The sequence below is a fragment of the Electrophorus electricus genome, chromosome 8 (assembly GCF_013358815.1).
Source record: "Electrophorus electricus isolate fEleEle1 chromosome 8, fEleEle1.pri, whole genome shotgun sequence".
In the NCBI taxonomy this organism is placed as follows: Eukaryota; Metazoa; Chordata; class Actinopteri; order Gymnotiformes; family Gymnotidae; genus Electrophorus; species Electrophorus electricus.
This window is the reverse complement of record NC_049542.1, coordinates 2,858,288-2,873,287: the sequence shown is the minus strand read 5'-3', so window position 1 is coordinate 2,873,287 and position 15,000 is coordinate 2,858,288. Positions and strand designations below refer to the sequence as shown.

Genomic DNA, 15,000 nt, shown 5'->3' with positions numbered 1-15,000 from the left:
ACCCCCAAAAAACAACAACAATTTGACCAACTAATATTGTGCTATATTTATGCATTTTCATTACAAATCTGAAATATGGCAAACAAATAATGGCATATGCTGACGCCGTGCATGCTTTAAATCTAATATTTATTTTATCATAAATTTTGACAATGTCATTTAGGAAGAATGGGTGTAAATCTAGTGCTGTTTGTGTGGAGAGATCTTTAAAAATGATCTGAAGTGATCCGCGGACCGGATCAACGTTCCACGTAGAAGGATTACGGATATAAAAACGGAATAAATATTTTACGTATATTAACGAATCTCAGGTGCATCCTATAATATCTGAAAAAAACATAAAGAAAGCAACGGTGCAAATATTGAGAGAGGGAAAAGCTACGCGCAGAGTCAGGATGGAGTGTGTGTGTGTGTGTGTGTGTGTGTGTGTGTGTGTGTGTGTGTGTGTGGCTGGGTGGGGTGAGGGAGGGGGGTCCCATGGATTCCTTTGAATGTCTTCGAAAATAAAAGAGTTCCGTAACTTCTCTTTGTGAGAGACCGAGCGGCTCGTGAGAGCTGTTTGTTTTTTGTTTTGGGTTTTTTGGGGGCTTTTTTTTTTTTTTTTTTTAAAGGGCCTTTAGTTCAGCCTGGCGGGACGTCGCCCTCGCGAGCCGCACATGGCTTTTCTCTCACAGTCCCCGTTACCCGGGTAATTAAACACTCCAACCCCGGCGCGTGAAATCGCCCATAATAAGAACTGTTTTATGGGTATGCGTTAGCGAAGGCCTGTAAACATTACCAGCATGGCCAAACTGGCATGCACTGCGCTAGTAAAAACCGAAAGAAACAACATAAAAAGATAATCAAGACAAGCTGTCTAACGTCTTTAAACTTTAGTGCCGTGTTTCTACGCTGCACCGGGTCATCAGGCTCATGGTGTCTATGCGTGATTTTAAGGTGGTGTGTTTGCTTTTTTCTTTTGCACCCGACAATATGGGTGTGTATCCGAGTTGCCAAACGCGCGCACGTTCCGTGAGCTGAGGTTCGGTTTGTTTTCAGCGTGAAGAAGGAGAGGCGTCTTGGGGTTTGGTGTCTTGCGGTGTCTTGTGGTCTGGGGTTGAGTCGGCGCCAGCTGCTCTCAGACGCGGACGATTCCGGCGGCGCGTTTGTTCGAACTGGAGATGAATCGAGCGTGTCTGCGCGCACAATAACGTAAAAGGACAACAATAGGCGAGGTGCGCGTGAAGCAACAATGACGGGACCCGACCCGTGCGCTGGACCCCAAACGGCGCAGGGGGGAGAGAGAGAGAGAGAGAGAGAGAGAGAGAGAGAGAGAGAGAGAGAGAGAGAGAGAGAGAGAGAGAGAGAGAGAGGGTGCTTGCGGGAGTATAAAAAAACGAGCATCAGTGACCGCGCGTGTCCCCCTCTTGACTATGTTCTCTCTCTCGCGCGCGCCGAAAAGTCCTCCTCCTCCTCTGATCCCTCCGCCGAATGAACGTCACTTACACCAGCAGGCAACGCGAGCGCGGACTCTGCTTCACGCTCCGCTTCTCCTCCGTCCTTTAAGTAATGCAGGCGACGTTGGGAGTCATGAATAACAATTATTCCGAGGAGGTGTAGCGCAGCAGACAGACGGTGCGCTCGCACTCGCAGCCCGGGTGCTGGATGAGACTGAATAAAACCGGAGGCACGAGGCGCCGAACGGCTTCTCGGGAGAAGAGTCTCGGGCGAGAACCGAAGTTTTTGCTGACGGCAGCCATGAGGAATTAGCTGCCAGAGAGAAACGGATATTTCCAGGCGCATGGCTCGTACTTTTCCTTCCATCTGATCTTCTCGAGGCTCTGAGTGTGTGTGTGTGTGTGTGTGTGTGTGCGCGCGCGCGCGTGTGTGAGTTGGGTGTGTGTGTTTTTGGAGAGCAGACTCTAGCCCAGATGTTAGTACACACTTACTCGGCCACGGTAAGAACTACACATCAGCCGTCCCAGACATGGTTCTGTTCGTTTTCAGAGTCGTTACGCGTTTTAAACGTAACCAGAGTTGTTAACCTCCCGCCACCCGCGTGAGCACTGCGGTCTCCTTTGATGATCCCTGTTAGTCCCAAGTTTGCTTCGTTTCTTCTTCTCGTGTTTTGACAAAGGATATATTTACAAGCCTGTAGCCCTTTGCTCAGAAACATCTCCACACGAGCCAGTTTTGATTTGTTGTTGTTTTCTAAACCCAGATCGATGCACGCGCATCGAAACGATTACTTCCCGGTGCGTCTCAAGTTTGTTCTTTAATTTTTCCTGCGATTTCCTGAATGTGTCACGAGCGAGCTAACTAATGACAATACTATTTCCCCCTGCTTATGCACGCTTTCAGATTGTGCAAACTGATTCGTTTCCCGCATGGAACGTTTTTTAAACGCGTCTCGTTTCCTGTGCCGTTTGAAGGACCGCCACGACGGGGTACCGGGCCACAGCTCGAGGCTGTCCCAGCTGGGCTCGGTGTCGCAGGGCCCGTACGCCAGCGCGCCGCCGCTCTCGCACACGCCGTCCTCGGATTTCCAGCCGCCGTACTTCCCTCCGCCCTACCAGCCGCTCCCGTACCACCAGAGCCAGGACCCGTACTCGCACGTGAACGACCCGTACTCGCTGAACGCCCTGCACCAGCCGCAGCAGCACCCGTGGGGCTCGCGCCAGCGCCAGGACGTCGGCGGAGAGGGCGGCTCGTTGCTCCAGCAGCCTCGAGCGTCGCTGCCCCAGCTTTCGGGGCTGGACCCGCGGCGGGACTACTCGTCCGTACGCCGACCGGATGTGTTGCTGCACTCCGCGCCGCACGCGCTCGAGGCGGGGATGGGGGACACGCTATCGCTGCACGGCCTCGCGCATGGAATGGAGGAAACGCAGGTGAGGTTTTTTGTTTGGGTTTTTTTTTTGGCTTTTGCTCCCGGATGTGATTGCTGTGTTTGGTTTCTGCAGAAAAATACTTCTGCTCGTCGTTGTGCAATTAAGATGCGAGAGTTTGGCAATGGCTGCGGTCTTTGAAGTAAAAAAAAAATGTTTTCTGTTCTTTCTCTGCGGTATATATATATTTTTTTGTATGCAATCGCATTTAAAACACTCAATAATTGAACGCAATTTCAGAGATGAATGAACGCGAGATTTTGACAAACTAAACAATTTATCAATTACAGATTATTTATAAGCATCTCATCGGTCTTAATTATTTCTTGTAAAATAATATATTAAAACCAAAATCGAATGTTCAGTTTTATATTAGTTTTGAATGGAAACATCTGAAGATATTTGGCATGCGACTGTCCCCGTGCGTGTAGCTTCAAGGCTTGAGAAGTTTTACATATATATATATATATATATATATATATATATATATATATATATATATATATATATATATATATATGCTCATTCTTATTCTGTAAACTATTTACAGATCAAAAACTTTGGAATTCAAAACCTTTTAGTTGAAATGCATGATAGGGTAATTATTTTATAGAGCCATCTCGGTTCTCCCGCGAAGCGGAACAGACTGTGAAGGGCCCCGACCTTTTAAACGACAGACCACAGCCGCGTTAGGAAGCCCTGTGCGCATATGGCTCACGAGAGACGACACGTGCCTTATTACTGCGTCCGTGTCGCTCTTAGGCCCGTCTGAGAAACGAATCACGACTTGTGCACTTCACTGCTGAGGTACTCTGTAACATACCGTGTCAAATCAATCATTTCACGTCGTTATTATGGACTTTTTTTTGGCAGCCCGTTATAACGTAGTTAATACACCGATTTTAAACTCACTTCTTTTTCTTACGGGACGGTTCTCGTGCGCTGTGGTTTGACGCGCAATCGTCTTGACGACACTTAGTCCTGACTACACAGCCACCACCAAAACGAGCTCAGAAGTGTATATTCCGTTTAAACTCCCTAAGTGAATAATATGCGCAGCGTCTCGCCGTGGAATGAGGTGTCTAATTACGATGTCTCTTACAGGCTGTGGAAGACGCCAGCAACAGCGGAATTAACATCTTGGATCAATCCGTTATTAAAAAAGGTAAACTAGGTAATGAGAGAAAAAAAGATACTGTACAAACATAATGTCTTTGTGTGTGTAAGTGTGTGTGTGTGGGGGGGGGGGGGGTATTGTAGTCAAAATGGCGCACACATTTAAACATTTTCTGTGAGCTGACATATATCTATTTTATTTCTGACACATAATCCGTGAACAGGTTAAACGTTATTACGCATGCGTCGTATTGAACCTCGGGATTATTTTATTAGATATGCAAATGATGTCACCCAGAACATGTGTGGACTACTAAACGCAGGACGAAAGAGAAACTGTTACACGCTGCAAACAACTCAAACGTTGTTTTAATTCTTCGTAAAGGGTTCTTTTATATTGCACATTACTATTATTATTATTATTTTTATTTTTATTATTATTATTATTATTATTATTATTATTATTATTATTATTATTGCTGTTGTTGCTGTTACTATTTTTCTAATTAATTTTTGCTGTTTTACTTGGGATAATTGCATTAAAATAACAATAATTTAAAAGCAGTCCGAGTGACAAAGGTGAGCCTCGTGCTAGATTTACGTCTTGGTACTTTCCCCAGAAGCTTTAAAGTTTAAGATAAAATCTGCATGGCTGAAAGCGATGCGCGCGTCGTTTCAACATGGTCGTCGTACAAACCTGGTGTGGAAAAAAACCCCGAACACGACATAATTTAATTGAACGAAATTTTTGATAACTGTAATTATTCAGTTTAACTTTAATTATTATAGTATTTCTAATGCATTTGAAGGGATTTACCCACACGTCTCGTGGCTGCGTTACTGAACGCCTCAGTCTATCAGTAACAGCTCGAGCAGCGCTCCCTGGGCTCGTGTTAATATTTGTCCGGTGTGAGAGACATTTGGTGATAATTTAGTTAACGGAAATGCGGGCCTCCCGGAGGACGGCGCTTAAGTGGCCGCTGTGATGGATAGCTTTTCACGATCTCGTGAGCTCGTTTAGAGCTAATTTTCTCTATTATTCCCCCATTGCGCTCTGTCTCCGCGGGCTCGTGCACTCGTTACCCTATTAGCGCGAGCATTAAGAAACGTCGTTTGACGTTTAGCACGTGTGTAATGACCGAAGGCGTTGTAAAAAAAAAAACTTGTCCGAGGGCGGTTAACGTGATTTGATGGCGTGATGCAATCAGCAATCGATAACACAATAAACGGAATGTCGCGCGCTGCGTGCACGCGTGCCAGCGACAGTCCGAGTCGGGTGCATCATAGGAAGCAGTTAATATACACGAAATGAGGTTTGTCCTACAAACTGTGGCATCACGTTAAGAGTGACGCGTGTGACATACTCGTATATAAACTCGTACACACTTCATGGAACACACAACGTGGCCTGCTTTGGGCATTCCGTCGTGTAGAAATGCGCGCGGAACGCCATGTTGTTTGTGAATGGAATTATGAAAACTAGGGCACGCGCTCGAGCGCGTGCCAACTCAGTGCGCGAGTGGGAACAGACGGAATCCGTGACCCGGGCCAGTCTAGGGCTCGCGCTTAGCGCCGTGATTTATTGAAGGAGATCCACCGTTACATAATTCTCTCACGCGCCTGGCTTGTGGTACCGGCCAAGCAGAAAAAGAAAAATATATATATTCAAGCAGCCTTTGACTTTACGGCGACTTTTAAAATCGAGTTTCCCACGTGATTCTGGAGATACGCCCTAAATTAAAGTGGGCGTATGTAATAAAAGAAGACTTGTTATTAAACGTTTGCTTCAAATAAGAGACATTTTACCTGGCAAGACGTTAAATGTGGTTTCCATAGAAACGCAGCTGCTGACAAAAGTGCGACTCCTCTGACTGGTACTTTCCTCCTCCTGCGTAGTCCCACTCCCGCACAAGAGCGTGACTTCCCTGATGATGAGCAAGGACGGTCTGATCGGCGGCATCACCGTGAACGTCAACGAGGTGTTCTGCTCGGTACCGGGCCGCCTTTCGCTCCTCAGCTCCACCTCCAAGTACAAAGTGACGGTCGGCGAAGTACAGCGGCGGCTCTCTCCGCCAGAGTGTCTCAACGCCTCGCTGCTCGGCGGTGTGCTTCGCAGGTAACGGGCTCCGCCGTTGCACTCGACGGAATACGAAACCGTTTCACCGGAAACATCCGGGTTTTTTTCCACGTTCCTGGCCTGTATGTGGGAAAAAAAAGTACAATACACACACACACACACACACACACACACACACACACACACACACACACACACACACACACACACATATATATATATATATATATATATATATATATATATATATATATATATATATATATATATATATATATATATAAATATGTGTGTGTGTGTGTGTGTGTGTGTGTGTGTGTGTGTGTGTATGTATATGTATGTATATGTATATATATATGCTATCCTGTAGCTTCGCCGGTAATGTATTATATTAGCTCTTCCTTGTTGGCGAGTTCTGCAGCAGATCGTGCTAGGAATGGATTTCGAGAGAAGTGTGCATTTCAAAATAAATAAATACATTTTGTGGTTGTTTTCAGGGCGAAGTCGAAGAACGGAGGCCGGTCTCTCAGAGAGAAGCTGGAGAAGATCGGCTTGAACCTGCCCGCGGGGAGACGCAAGGCGGCCAACGTCACTCTGCTGACGTCACTGGTGGAAGGTAGTCCGCGGTGCACCAAATGTGCCCCCCACACACACACCAATCCCGGTGACCGGGAGGTGTTTGGTTTGGCGTTTCTCACACGAGACAACGTCAGGCTTTGTCCTGGAACACAATATTTCGCATAGCTCTTATCGGCTTAGAGTGGAATAAAATTTTTTTTTTAAGTGTATTGACATAATCTTTTAAAAAAAAAAAGCGATTTCCCTCAGTCCGTTGCTTCTACCCTTCTCTTAAATCTGCTATTTATGGGCAGGGACACACTTGTGATGTGCTTTAGATTTTCTGGTATCTGTTTGGACGCCTCCGGTATTTGGAAACCCGGTGGCAGTGCAAAATAAATAAATAAACACCTAAAACAATAATGCGAAATAGAAAATAAATAAAAATAACTCCGAAAAGAAATCTCTCCCTCCGAGGCTCACATTCTATTTATTTATTTTTTATTTATTTATTTATTTTATTTGCACCTGGAGAGTTTATTGTTTTGAGGGGCCTGTTACGATATTATGATACTGATATGAAGTGATTTTCTAATGGTTGCGGTACGACGATTTTTCATTAGGTAATTATCTGCTCTCCTAATTCGGTTTTGATTAACGCGGGGCCGTTTAGCGGGACTCACGTGACGTAATTTACATCTTACACAATATTTCTTTAATGTTTCCGTTTGCCAGGGGAGGCTGTCCACTTAGCCAGGGACTTCGGCTACATCTGTGAAACCGAGTTTCCGACCAAGGCCGTGTCCGAGTACCTCAACAGACAGCACACGGACCCCAACGAGATACACGCGCGCAAAAACATGCTACTGGCTACAAAGTACGTACGAACTTAATTCGCTTGTGTGTGTGTGTGTGTGTGTGTGTGTGTGTGTGTGTGTGTTTTATGCAATTAAGGTTGCAATCTATATCTGCTGGTTGTAATAGAGGTTTGAGTTCCAGATAGTGGCCGCACCGTGAGCGAATGTTTAGATACGTTACACACACACACACACACACACACACACACACAAACCAGATTTGTTCGGGTGAGTCTTCGGTTTTGACACGTTAAGCTCGTTTGTAACGAGGGCGGTTAGATACCAGGGAAACCTGTTCCCTTTATCCATCTTAGCCTGGCACCGAGCAAGAAACTCATTATATTTAAGTGAAATGTCTCAAGTCTAAAAGCGCCAGCTTTCTCCTCGAAGGTTTGCCTGCGGTCACCTCCCTCCCTCGCCTACCCTTTCACAGTCTGTCTGTCAAAGTCCCGTCACTCAGACCCCCTCCCTACCCCCCACCCCGGCACGCGCCCCGGGCCCTAACGTTCTGTCGCGCTGGAACGAGAGAGGACTGCGCGCGGAACCGGACAGCGAGGCCGTCTGCGGTTGCGCGCGCGGCGAGATCGAATGTGGGTCACAAATCTCGACAACCGCAGGCTGAATGTTGCCAGCAGGAAGCATCCGGACTGTTTTGTCACCAGTGACCTTTTTCTTTAGAGTCAGAAATTCATTTTTCTTTTCTTCTCTTTTTTTTTTTAAATATAAAATTTCATACGGCAAGGGTTACGCGCGGCCGAGAAATTCCTGTCGCGTTTTATTAGATAAGAGTTTATCAGCATGAGGTCTCCTTTACACCCATCAAATTTATTATTATTTTTTGGATGAGTTAATATGACTTCACGCGTCATAATTAATCGACTTTAAATTACTTTAACCCTGTAGGTTAATGTTTTGTTGTTGTTGTTGTTGTTTGCCAATCGGGTACGCGGAGACGCGCTCGGGCTGATAGGATCGTTGCAGAGCTGTCTCCTCTGGTCGCGAGGGGTGTTTTAAATCGTTAGCAGACAGCGCGTGGCATGCGGAGAGGTCGAATGTGAAAGGGCGAGGATATAAGGACAGAGGTGAGGTTATTCTCAGACGGTGCTGGAACTTTGTCTCGCCCCCATAATAAAAAAAAAAAGAAAAGTTTTTTCTTCTCAAAGCTCGATTGTCCATTGCGGGAAGGCCACATCAATAAGCAGATGAGAGAGAGAGAGAGAGAGAGAGAGAGAGAGAGAGAGAGAGAGAGAGAGAGAGAGAGAGAGAGAGAGAGAGAGAGAGAGAGAGAGAGAGAGAGAGAGAGAGAGAGAGAGAGAGAGAGAGAGAGAGAGAGAGAGAGAGAGAGAGAGAGAGAGAGAGAGAGAGAGAAAAGTCCGTGGACTTCGCGTCACGGAGTTAGCAGATTTGTGGACCGGATTATTAATCCGAGTCCTGTATTCATTGGAACGAATTCGTTTGCTGCACACGCGAGCAGCTATAACGTAGCGTGCCGGCGATGTTAGAAAACGTGCACATAAGCTTTCGGACAAAGGTTTTGGGACAGACTTTAAATGTAAAAAAGAGAGAACAGCCTGCGTGCTAACGTACCTAATAAGAAGCAAATGGCCCGAGTTACCATAAAGTCACATTAACTGCCGTAATGTGAATATGGTTTTGGACTCATTTCTTTCATGACCTCCTTGATCACGGTTGTATACGATTGTTCCGATCTGACAAAACAACAAACAAACAAACCAACAAACAAACAAAACCAGCATTACAGCTTTGCAATTAACAGGCATATTTATATCACAGTACTTACTCCAAGACCCTCAAAATTCTCAATGATGTTTTACAATTTTCTGAAGAAAGCTGAAACCAAAACCTTGCTGGCCCTTTTATTTGACAAACATTTAAGTCAACAAGTATCATCTGTGTCTACAAAGTTACATTTTGGGATGAGTTTACAACGTTTTCAAGCCATTCTGTCTGTGTTCTTGTGATGTGGGACATCTGTCCAGATGCCAACTTTGGGAGTACAGTTGTTTCATTTGGGTGCATGTGACCCGGACAGCCACTCAGCCACTTAGCTTCTCAGCCCCGAAACGCTGTCCACCAGGATGTAAAGGACACGCCGTACGTTACATTATGGGTTTCTCCAGAGCAAAGCCATCCACGCCTGTGTGACTCATGCAAAGACACTGATAGCTCTATTGGTTATGAGGCAAAACTGCACTTGAGTATCAGTCCTGCTGTTGTGTTGAGGATGCTGGTGTGACTGGTTAAACCAGTTTGTTCCTCTGCTCAGGACCAATAAGGTTTCATTCTGCCTCGGCGCAGGTCCAGAGTGGAACTGGAGCGGAAATAGAAGTCATTGGGTTTTTGTTTGTTTGTTTGACTGTTTTTTGTGTTTTTTGTTTTTTTTTAGTGCAAGAAGGCCTACAGTCAAGGCTAATGAAACGCATCCTTGAGTCTGAGAAGGGTGCTATACAAATGTAACTAATAATAATAATTAAATGTTATTTCGTATGGGTTCAGATTTAGATTGTCAAGTTTAAAGATGGATTTAGCTGTGGGATACTTGGATAAACGTTGCACTCTAAGACAAAGAAAGGTGTTTATCATCTTTAATATTATCCTTTTTCAACAAACCATTCATTTGATTATCACGGTTGTCACATGGCTTTCTTTAGGTGGCACAATTTCTGATTTCTGAGTAATGTATACCTTGCATTTGAAATTTACTTCAACATATAAATAGGTTATGAATTATCACCCTGTTTAGGTATATGTTGCCGTGGTTACGGTGGTTACGTGTTACGTGCCATGTTAAGTTTCTGTTAGTGTTGGACTGAGTGTGATGTCTGCAGACATATCTTTCTGTGCTGAAGACTGATTTTAAAAATTGTATTCAAATCAATTTTATCTGCTCAGTTCAAGGTAGTGCTTTAAAAATCTGCTTCCCGAACATACGTCATGCCTGACTTTACAGATATTTATCGCCTAATCTTTTTCCCGGAAGGACAGAAAAACCATGCTCTCCAGCCTTCCTGTACACAGTTGACACGAACACACCCCATAATTATCACGATTAAAGGACGTAAAAGGAACTAACGTGAAGAAAACCATTTTTGTTGGCTCGAGGTGTCAAGGGTTCGTTCTGAGTTCTGGTTTCTGCCGTGTTCACGGTCGGATTCTAGACGTTAAGGATAATTGACTTTTGGCGTTTCACACACCACGGAATAACAATGCATGTTGCTTTGTATGCTTAAAACATTTAAAAAACTTAATTTGTGATGCTTCAACATGTATTTACCATCCATAGTACCACAGGGCAGGAGATTACTGTGTGGTCATGTTATTTCAGAGCTGGTCTTCAGTCACAGAGGTGTTGGACTTATATAATACGGATGGTTACAGTGAGAACGTAAACCTGCTGTAGAACATCGGGAGGTTCCTCGTTCTAATACCTGGCGGAGATCAGTGTCACCCACAGGCCTCGACCGCCACGAGACCCCTACAGGGAAAGATGCTGAACACCCGTGTCTCTGTTCTTCTTCCTCAGGCAGCTGTGCAAAGAGTTCACGGACCTGCTGGCGCAAGACCGCACCCCGCTGGGGAACTCCCGGCCGGCGCCCATCCTGGACCCTGGCATCCAGAGCTGTCTGTCCCACTTCAGCTTCATCACGCACGGCTTCGGCTCGCCCGCCATCTGCGCCGCGCTCACCGCCCTGCAGAACTACCTGACCGAGGCACTGAAAGGACTGGACAAGATGTTTCTCAACAACCAGACCTCCAGCCGGCACACCCCGGCCGACGGGCCCGGCTCCAAGGGCGTGGACAAGGAGGAGAAACACCGGAAATGAGACGCGGGCGGACCGGGGACGTCGGGGCGGGGGGGGGGGGGGGGGGGGGGGGGTTGGGAGAGGATTTGGCTTCCGGAGTGCTGCTTACGGGAATCACTCGACGGTATCCGGAGGTTCGCTGGACTCGAGATTTATGACGTTTGTGTTTTAAGTTGTGTCGGGGGGGGTGGGGGGTGGGGGGTTGGGGGTGGGGAAGGACACGGATGTGCCAGCCGCGACGAGCCGAGAGAAGAGACATAGAGGGTGAGGAGGAAAGGAAGATTTGGGGAAACAGCTGGGGCACACATGCAGTGCTGTCCTGATCCGCTGCGTGCGTGCGTGCGATGTTCCTGGACCCACATTCGAGGCCGACAGCATTTCGCCACAGATGCAGTGCCTGTCCTGAAGACACTCGAAATAAAAGACAGACAGAAAAATCAAAACACACACACACAAAACACACACACGCATGCTATGTCAGAAAGAATATGCCATGGTTTTACTTAGCACGCTCCACATTCAGGGACCGGATTAGGCAAAGGTTTTGTTAACAACGCATTACGCCTGAATTAATATTAACCAGTGTTAAATTCGCGTCTGCAGGACACACACAGGGATTTTTTTTCTTTTTGGTAAGGAATGACACCGTTGCACCAGCGTTACCGCGAGCCATCGTGTTACCCACGCGTTAGCTGCGTTACAATCGTACTACCCTTCAAGCGTGCGAGCCTCGAGTCGCGAGGCACGACCCGCTCCCGAAACAAAGCGCCTCGGAGCACGCGCGTCCCGCGCGCTGACCGAAAACGCGATCGGACTAAAGTCCGGAGGGAGTGCCGTGTCCGGTCTCCCCACCATAAATATCGGCTTTTCCGGCCGTTTTTGTAAAGTGCAGAGTGCAGAGAAGTTTGCAATGCGGAAAGACAAACTTTTGGACCCACAAGCAATGCGAACGCACGGATTCAAGTCCGTTCCTCCAGAGGCAAACCCAAATCGCTACATGTGTTGGGCCATTGATTTGACCTGTTTTGAATTTGGGTGGCAAAACGGGGCGAAAGGTCGATTTCAACGCCATCCCTCATCGCCAATGATGTAGGCACTGGTGTTGGCGCTTAGCTCCCGCGTGCGCAAGCTCCTCCTGCAGTCACGGCCTTTAGAATCCGCTGGTATTGAATCCTCTGATTTCTTCATTCAAAATGACTAGATTCAAGATACATTTAAGACGAAGATAAAATGATTATACTACCTGACATATAAATATGAATGATTACTCCATACTATCGGTTGTGTAAGTGTTAAATTTACATTATATATATTTTATTTTTTTGTGCATAACATCAGGCAAACCTATCAGAAACCTTTAATTTATTTTATTTTATTTTATTTTTTTTTGGTGGGGGGGGGGGACATTTTACATTTGTGATCGCCACATCGGTGAAATGGCGAAAAGGTATCAAGAAGACACAAGAGTTCTTGAAAACGGCCATTCGTGTCCACGCCGCGTTGGATATCCCCGACCCACGTGTAGCGCTGCGCGAGGCGTCTCCGGGAGGACGGGACAGACGACCGCGAGCCTTGGAACGCTCCCAGACCCGGCCTCTTTCCGCGCGCCTCACCCTCGCGCTTAGCGTTCCTGCGTTCCTCTTGTTCTCTGGAGGCGGTGTAGCCTTCCTGACGGTCCTGTATTTATGTGTGTATATATTTATTTATGCCTAATTTAATGGACGTGTGTACATAGGGTCGGCCGGGTCGTCTATCTGTGACTGTGTCCCTGTGCGTGGGTGAACGCTTGGTTTAGATAGCATCTTGTATTTTTATTTTTATTTTTTATTATTTTTCATAGACAACTTGTTATATGGTGACGGGTAGAAGTTGGTTCTTGTCCAGTGATTTTAATTTCTATCCAAATAAGAATAAAACGTGTTTTATTGTAATTGTTCATTGTTGGTTGTCGCGAGGTGCATTACTGCCCGTCCGCTGGCGCGCGAAAACGGCTCGAATTTGTTCGCTGTTGTAAAGAAGGCAAAAGGTTTTTATCTGAAAACGTTTCATTTTAATTCGTAATAATGAAGGGGAGTAAAAAGTATTTATAATGGGATAAAATTTTTTTTTTATTATTTTATTCACGTATGTTTGCTTGTTTATTTAATTGTTGAACATTTTCAAAGGATCATAACAAAAAATGTTTACTGTGGTTTCTGTAGATAGATATCTCTGGTAAAGTTATATGCAGTTATCATACGATACGTTAAATACTGTAGAACATCTACTAATCACTATGTGTCCACATAGGTTTAAAGACTTTGCAAAATGAATCGGTTTTTGTTATCCAAACACAGAAAATGGAAACAAAAAAATGACCCCTAACCTCGTTTTAAGCAAATGCAGAAATGCGCTTGCAGCAGGCACCGGAGGATCCGGCAGGTCTTTTGGCGCATATCCTTACCGGAGGATGGAGCACTGCCTCTGCATTTCACCGGGGACCGCCCGTACGAGCCTTTCATTTGGGCCTCCGAATCCCTGCGCGCATCGGCGAGCCCCGAAAATGAAAGCTCGCGCTGGTGTATTTAATGTAGGGGACAGAGGCGCGCGTGGCCCGCGGGCTCCGTCGCGTGACTCGTCAAGCGGAAAGTATTGTGACCCAGGTGCCAGCTCCCGCATGTCCGCGAGCGACATGAATCTCCACGAGATTCCAAGATTTCTCTTCGGTAACAAAAGCCTTGCCTCGCGTGCTCCCACGGGACGCAAAGCAACACAGGCCAAGATCTTTACCCCCACCCCCCGAAGCCGACCTTTACGCCCCTCAAAACAATATAACCCCCCCCACACCCAAAAAACATCTCGGAAGCGCTATTGCATGCAACTATAATCTGATAACCGCAATTGACCTATCGAGCTATTGGTTTTGTTTCGTTTCATTTAAACGGAAATATTAGGTAAATAAACATATGAATTAAACCCAACGCCTTCTTAGAAGGCTAATCTGACACAGGCTTTTCCTAAACCTCTTATATATATATATATATATATATATTGCGGAAAGTTTTGACGGAACGGCTAAAATAAAAATCTAGTCGGTCAGTTTGTGGGCGATAACTCGTCACGACTGGCCTTGCAAGCACCGGAACGCGACGGAGTCAAACCGTAAAGGGAAGGTTTCTCCTCGTGTGCCGCTCCGTTCTGCTCCCTATTTGCGCTGTCAGGCAAATGGACTGTAAAAACGCTTATCCAGCCTCGCAGACAGCCACGCGCCGGGGTGAGCGTAATTCGCGCTCGAGGCGCATGGCCGCGGGCGGCGCGCGCCTGATCAGCCTGGATGTTTCATTATTCATTAATTTACTGTTTTAACAAATCCCGCTCATTATCGCGCGAGCACTTGGCACGCTCCGACATTCGGTGTCAGGCGTGGAGAATTGGCATATTTGATCCTAAGCTGTTTTTTTTCCCCTTTTTCTGTGTGTGTTTTTTTATATTATTATATTCAACATCCCGAAACAGCTCGGCATCGTCATGAATAATAAGTAGTGCGCGAGTCTGTCTGGGCCCATGAGCGTGACATAGCCCGTGGAAATGCGCGAGCATTTCTAATACAGCACTTGCTTCACTTAATTTTTTTTTTTTTAAAGATTATATTGTCAATAATACGCATTTCGCAAGATGAGACGAATGTTAAGACATGAGGAAGGTTTCAGCCTTTATAAATATAT

General features: G+C 46.0%; 1 protein-coding gene across 8 annotated transcripts in view; it reads left to right on the top strand.

Moving 5' to 3' along the window:
- Positions 1-11,317, top strand: part of tfap2b (transcription factor AP-2 beta) — an 11,742-nt gene extending 425 nt beyond the window's left edge. Inside the window, exons 2-8 of one of the 8 annotated variants that reach the window (XM_035529335.1) lie at positions 2,412-2,867; position 3,924; positions 3,979-4,038; positions 5,877-6,096; positions 6,555-6,673; positions 7,351-7,492; positions 11,017-11,317. In XM_035529335.1, the coding sequence (XP_035385228.1) occupies positions 2,412-2,867; position 3,924; positions 3,979-4,038; positions 5,877-6,096; positions 6,555-6,673; positions 7,351-7,492; positions 11,017-11,317 (1,299 nt within the window). Of the gene's footprint in view, positions 1-1,498; positions 1,938-2,411; positions 2,880-3,923; positions 3,925-3,968; positions 4,062-5,876; positions 6,097-6,554; positions 6,674-7,350; positions 7,493-11,016 lie in introns of those variants that run through there. The other 7 variants (XM_035529332.1, XM_035529330.1, XM_035529334.1 and 4 more) reach the window with 7 other exon arrangements.
- The last annotated feature ends 3,683 nt before the right edge of the window (positions 11,318-15,000 follow it).